At 49.2% G+C, this 6,832-nt stretch overlaps 1 protein-coding gene across 1 annotated transcript in view; it reads right to left on the bottom strand.

Annotated features, from left to right (window-relative positions):
• ZDHHC24 (zDHHC palmitoyltransferase 24) overlaps nucleotides 1–6,832 on the bottom strand; it is a 9,168-nt gene that overhangs the window by 1,898 nt on the left and 438 nt on the right. The window contains exons 2-3 of the mRNA XM_006171322.3: nucleotides 6,483–6,801; nucleotides 4,439–4,716 (exon numbers count right to left, since the gene is read on the bottom strand). Coding sequence (XP_006171384.2) covers nucleotides 4,439–4,716; nucleotides 6,483–6,801 — 597 coding nt within the window. The remainder of the gene's footprint in view (nucleotides 1–4,438; nucleotides 4,717–6,482; nucleotides 6,802–6,832) is intronic.

Below are 6,832 nucleotides of genomic sequence, written 5' to 3'. Positions count from 1 at the left end.
CTGCTGAACTCATAAACTACAAGATGCCATGAAACGTGCTGAGTGAATGAAGCGAGATACAAAAGGTCACATATTGGATGACCCCATTTACATGAAATCTCCTGAATAGGCAAATCTATAAAAATACAATGGAGATCACGGTTGCCAGGGGTTAGGAGGATTAGAGAAGAATGAGGAGCGACTGCTTACTGAGTATGGGGTTTCTTTTGGGGTGAAAATGTTCTGGAATTAGTGGTGTTACACTGCATTGTGAATATATTAAGAGCCACTGAATTATACAATTTAAATTGGTAAAAATGATGAATTTTATGTTATGTACATTTTAGTTCAGTAAAAATAGAGAGCCAGGCCAGCCCATGCCCTGGTGATTTTCTTTTTAAAGATTTTTTTTTATTATTATTTTACTTATTATTACTTTTCAGTTTGACCAGAGAGAGAGAAACAGAAAATGAGAAAGCAAGCTGGCCAGGTCTGGGACTCGAACCACAGTCGGCTATGTGGTTAAGGAGATAGATCCCACATAGCTGTGCATGCAGTTTGAGTCCCAGACCTAGCAGCTTATAAAATATACCAGGCACATATGTGGCGAATTAAAAAAAAGAAAAAAGCCTATAGAGGGTATGCCATATAAACTTAGTAAGAGGTTGTATTGTGATTTAAGTGGCTGAATCCCACATGGCAGACTTCACAGTTTAAGTTCTGGACCCAGCAGCTTAAAAAACATGCTGGTGGGACCAGCAAGTGGCATGGTGGTTAAGGCACTGGGCTCCCACGTGCCCAACTATAGTTCAAGTCCTGGACCCAGTGGCTTGAAACTCACACCAGGCACATGTGCGTGCGTGTTCCAGATCCCAAGAGGAGAATGGAGAAGGGACTGCAGCATGGCCATCCCACCGGGGGTGATTTCTCACTTTCTGTCTCTCTAGTAAGCATACACACACTATAGCAAAACTCTCTCTTAAAAAAGAAAAAGCAGGGAACCAGCAGTTAGCGTAATGGCTATGTCGCTGGACTCCCACGTAGTTGACCGCGGTTCGTGTCCCGGACCTGGTGGCTTAAAACTCACGCCGGGTGCGTGTGCGTGCGTGCCCAACATCCCAAGAGGAGAATGGAGGAGAAGGGACTGCGGCGTGACCATACCCCCTGGGGGGTGATTTCTCGCTTTCTGTCTCTGTCTCTCTCTCTGTCTGTCTGGCAAGCGCATGCGCCCTATAGCGAAAAACCTCTCCAAAAAAAAAAAAAAGAAAAAGAAAAAACACATTGGGCCTGTGTGTATGTGTGCCTAAAATCCTGAGAGGAAAATGGAGGAGAAAGGTTTTCGACTTGGCCATAGCCCCTGGGTGGGGGGGGAGTGCTTTTCTCACTGTCTGTGTGTCTCTCTCCCTTTCTAATTCTCTCTCTCCTCAACAAGTATACACACCCCATAGCAAACTTGGGGAAAATGTGGGTAGGGGACGTAGACTTCATCTATTATGACAAATGGGAGAAAAAAATCTCATTTGAAGGTTCTGAGGCAGGACAGAAGGGTGCCTAAGAGACAAGTGAGTGGCAGGGTCTAGAAGCTGAGGAGAGAAGCCCAGGCTGAACAAGCATATCTTCGAGTAGTGGGTACCCTGGTGGCTCTGAGACCATGGCAGTGGCTGGGGCTGCCCGAGTGATAATGATGAGAGGAATGGTGCCTAGACCTAAGCACCAGGAAATCAGGTCCTACTGGATGGACTGGGGTCAGATAAAAGAAAGAAACCAGAAAGGAAGGTTGCAACTCCAGGATGTGAGTTGTCAGTGATGGCAAGGGACAAACACTTCAAGGACGTTAGTGGTCAGCAGTTTTATGAGTCTGAAAGGTCTCTGAAAGTGAGAAGAGAATTCGAAAGGGTACGATAGGAATTGTGGAGACAGAGCTCTAGGGGACATGACAGTCTGGAGGAATGGTAGGGGCTGGAGCCAGGCTGGAGCAGGTGGAGGGAGGGCAAACCCTCTGGGAACTTGTCTGCATGAGAGAAGGGCGAGAAGGTGGAACCAGAAGAGAAGGTGAAGAGGTTTATACTAGGGAGCTGGGGATGCAGGAGGAGAGGCAGACGCCACAGTGCCAGGTCTCTTAGGACACAAGAAACGAGGCAGTCAGCCAGGCTTGGAGATTTGAGGACAAAACAATTTTGGATGCACCATCTGATGTCTTGCTTTCTTTGTGACAGATCTTGGAGGACGGGAAAGTGGAGAACGTTTGAGCGGCAGTCACTGGGGGAACACACTTATGAGAAAAAAAGATGGCCAGGGGGCCGGCAGGTGGCATGGTGGTTAAGGACATTGGGTTTCCACATGGCCAACTGCAGTTTAAGTCCCAGACCTGGCGGCTTGCTTTTTTACTTTCCCTCTTGCTCTCTCACTCTATCCCTCTCTGGTCAAAAATAAATAAATAAAACTAAATAAAATAAATCTTTAAAAACAAAAAAAGATGGCCAGGCTCTGCTGTGGGCCTACAGAAGTCAGTGGCTATGAGAGTACCTGTACCAATCTGCCCTGAGTTCCACGTATCTGGCGGTTCTCAGCAGTGAAGGGCAGATGCAGAGAAGCCCAGAGAGCACAGTAGGAAAACAAGCAAGGCAGTTTGAGATGTTGGCAGGAGAGTGCTGGAAGTAAGGGCTCTAAGCTAGATGTGGGATGGTGAAGGAGGGTGCAGATAGATAAAAAGGTGGGGGCCAGGGGCCTGCGGGGCCCAGGACTTTGTGGGGCAGGTATCATAGAGTGGAAGAGTGGGAGACGAGAGAAGAGATGGAGGGCAGAAAGAGGGACAACTGATGGGGTGGCTTTGGAGGTGACACATTTTGGATTCTTTTTTTTTTTTTAAGAGGTTTTTGCTATAGGGCGTGTACGGGCGCCCATTCTTGGGTACGCACGCACATGCACCCAGTGTGAGTTTAAGCCACCAGGTCCAGGACTCGAACCGCAGTCGACTACATGGGAGTTCAGTGACATAGCCATTACACTAACTGCTGGTCCCACACATTTTGGATTCTAACAAGGACCAGGATGAGGATGTGGGAGAAAGGAATGGAAGTAAATAGTGGAGGAGGTCAAAAAGCTAAGCCATTCGGGCATTGATGGAGCTGTTGGCACAGACTTTCAGATACCCGTGATATCAGCAGGACCTAGAGCTGAGAGAAAGAGACCGGGAGCTAGAGCCCAAGTGTTCAGTGACTGAAGAGAGAGTGCGGAGGTCATGGATGACAACAGAATGGAGGGAGGTTGAGACTCAGTGGAGGCAGAGGATCATCCAGGAGGGCAGAGGAGGGCCGGTCAGGAAGCCAGTGTACACAGAGGAAGACTGACGACCCCAGTGGGCCTCCCGAAGCTCCCTTGCCTACAGGGAGAGGGGTCCAGGGGACAGAGCTAGACTTGGATAGAATGAGATCTGGTGACTACTGAGTAGTCAGGGAGGCTAAAAACGGCAGTCCTAAGCTAGAGGGGACTGCAGATAGATCAGAGGGAAGAAGTCGGGGAGAGAAAGTCCAACGCATTCAGACGGGGAAGTAGCAGAGTTAAGAAGGAAACAGTGGGGCTTGTATCTTAGAGACGTCAGAGGAAAGAGGATTATTTGTGCTTTCTCAGTCGGCTTCCTAGTCCAAGCCCCCCTTCAATAACGGGCTTCTTCTACCTGTAACTTTCTCTCACACCAGCATTGAGTCCATCGTCTAGTTCTAACCTATTCCCACAGCCGTCATTCTCACAATGCCTATTAAATTGCCCCTGCTCCTCCCTGCCCAAACTCCACGCCTTTGTCCATGCTGCATCCCTCACTTAGAAGCTCTCCACAGAATGTTCTCCCACCATCCCACCATTGCTCTGGACTCCCACTAGTCTTTTCTCCTCTGCCAGAAACTCTTAGACTCCTTCCTCGATTCTCTCAGCCAGGACTTGACTCACCTTGAGGCATTGTATGGGAATCTTTAAAAAGTTCATGCAAAATGTATATTATAGAAAAAACTGTACATGTGGGCCCGGCAGGTGACGTGGTAGTTAAGGCACTGGACACTACCACATAGCTGACCATGGTTCGAGTCCTGGACCTGGTAGCTTGCTTTCTCACTTTCCCTTTCTCTCTCTGTGTCTCTCTCTGTTCAAATTGAAATAAATGAATTCATTTTAAAGAATTAAACAAGTCTTTTAAAAAGGTTTAAAAAAAAGGAAAAAACTGTACATGGATTTCAAAAAGTTTTAAACAAAAAATAACTCATACTTTGATTCTGTTTTCCCATGATTTTTTTGAAGTCATCTGGTATTTCACCCTTGGCATATCCAGTTGGTCCCAGGCTGCTCTCGGTCCCATAAATGGCGCTGGGACTGGGTCCTCAGGGCATTGCCAGGACAATCAATTAGAAATCCCGTCTTACACCAGAATGGGCTTTAACTCCCCAGCCCAATACAAGGGCCCTCCCACCTGTGAGCAGCATGAGCCAGGGCAGCAGGAGGAGGGCGGCAGTGTGGAGGGGCGTGTGGACTCGCAGCAGGGCTGACAGGGCAGGTCCCAGCAGCACAGAGACGTGGAGCAGGACGCCGGTGGCATGAAGCAGCAGGCACAGGAAAGGCCGGTAGTTGTGGAAGCCCACGCAGCGGCCCAGCAGATGGCAGTGGTGGTCCCGACGCAGGATGCAGACACGGCAGGCAGAGCAATGCCCACTGCGTGGTGGCACCTGACTTTGGCACTGGTAGCAGTAACTGCAGGAGAAGAACCAGAGGGTCAGTCCCCCAGCAGTTTGAGTTCCCCATATCATGCCCATGCCCAGGGTTAGCCCGAGTCCCTCCTGGGGAAGGAAAAACAGCTACTCATCCTCACTAAGCCTCAGTTTCTTCACAGGAAAATGCAAGTTGCGTAAGACCTCCTGGGTCTTTGCAGTTTTAGTACTGCAGGTCTGACATCCCCAGTCCTAAGCCCTTTCTCTAGACTCTGATGTCCACCAGCAAACTTCTCACTTCCTCATGGGTGCTACCTTTGTCCTCATCGCCACGAGCCCTCCTCCGGATTACTGCAATAGCCTTGTGCTTGGTTTCCCTGATTCCACTCCTGGCCCCTCCTAGTGTAGTCTCATTCTAGCAGTCTGATCCTTTTAAGCCTTCTCTGCTCAAAACCCTTCAGTGCTCTCCATTCCATTTCTAGTGAAGTGTAGCCTTCATTGTCCTACCAGGTCCTTACAGTGGTAACTCGCTCCCCATCTTTCACTCCACTCCAGCTACACTGGCCTTGCTGCTATTGGAACGATGGCCTCAGAGCCTTTGTGTCATCTATACCCACTGCATGCAACACTTAGCCTTCAGATTTCCACCTGGCTAATTCCCTCGCCTCCTCCAAATGTTTGCTCAAATGCCTTGTTCCCAGTGAGATCCACCTTGACCACCTATTTATTTATTTAAATTTTTGCTATAGGGAGTGTACAATTGCCAGAGAGAGACAGAGATAGGAGGAAAGTGAGAAAACACGTCCCAGGGAGATGGCCATGCTGCGAGCCTTTCTCCTCTATTCTCCTCCTAGGATTTCAGGCACACCTCCACAAGTGTCAAGTATGGTTTTTTCAAGCCATCAGGTCCTGGACACAAACCACACTGTCAATTATCATGCAGCTGACTGGCTCCTATTTTTTTTTTAATTTAATTTTTAATTATAAATTGACACATTATAGTTGTATATATTTGTGGGATACAAAGTGATATGATTTTTTAAACACATGGAAAATTAAATCAAGCTAATTAGTGTACGCATCACCTCAAATACTTTTTTTTCGTGGTGATAACTGACCTGTTTGAAACAGACTTGCACTCCCTTCACCCTCCTCTACTTTTTATTTTATTTTATTTATTATTTTTTTTGGAGAGATTTTCACTACAGGGCGCGTGCGCTCGCCAGACAGACAGAGAGAGACATAGAGACAGAAAGCGAGAAATCACCCTCCAGGGGGGATGGTCACACCGCAATCCCTTCTCCTCCATTCTCCTCTCGGGATCTTGGGCACGCAGGCACACGCGCCCGGCGTGTTTTAAGCCACTGGGTCCGGGACGCGAACCATGGTCGACTACGTGGGAGTCCAGCGACATAGCCATTACGCTAACTGCTGGTTCCCACCCTCCTCTACTTTTTGATTCCATACTACTATCATCTTCTAACACTCTGTATAATTTGCATATTTATTATGCCTTTAGTTTATTATCTGCCCCCTCTCTCACAAGGGGCCAGCTAGAGGAAGACAACAACTTCAGGTAAGGAATCTGTTTTATCATAACCCGCATGCCTGGAACAGTACTTTGCACATAGTAAGTGCTCAAAAAATGTTGTAACTGCTCATTCTGGTTCTTCCACCCCAGGTTTTAAAGGACTTCTCTGGCTTTAAACCCAGATCCTAAAGTAAATCTAACCTAACATCCCAGGTCCTGAGGCCCCTCCCTCTGTTAAGGTTCCCTCTTCTCCCCGCCAGATCCCGCGCCCCACTCACGCCCAGCCCTGGCCCAGACCGCTGCCAGCCAGCATCACGCCTCGGATGCTGGGATCCGAGCGCAGGAAGAGCCCCACGTTGCCCAGCAGGTTGAGTAGCTGGAAGGCAGCCAGCGCCAGCTGTAAGGCCCGGGCCACGGGTCCCAGCGGAGGCGGCCCGGGACCCAGTACGAGCACGTAAGCCAGCTCCAGGCCCACAGCCATGACCCACAGCGCCATGAGCACGAGAGGCAGCCGCGCAGGCGACCCCTCCGCTCTCCCAGCCCCCCACTCACACTCACACTCACATGTGCTGGAGCAGGTGTTCAGGCCCCCTGCTGCTGCGAGGGGGTGCCCCCCCACCCACACACC

This window comes from Tupaia chinensis, unplaced genomic scaffold, assembly GCF_000334495.1.
Source record: "Tupaia chinensis unplaced genomic scaffold, TupChi_1.0 Scaffold149501_1, whole genome shotgun sequence".
NCBI lineage: Eukaryota > Metazoa > Chordata > Mammalia > Scandentia > Tupaiidae > Tupaia > Tupaia belangeri.
This window is presented reverse-complemented; position numbering and strand designations above follow the sequence as displayed.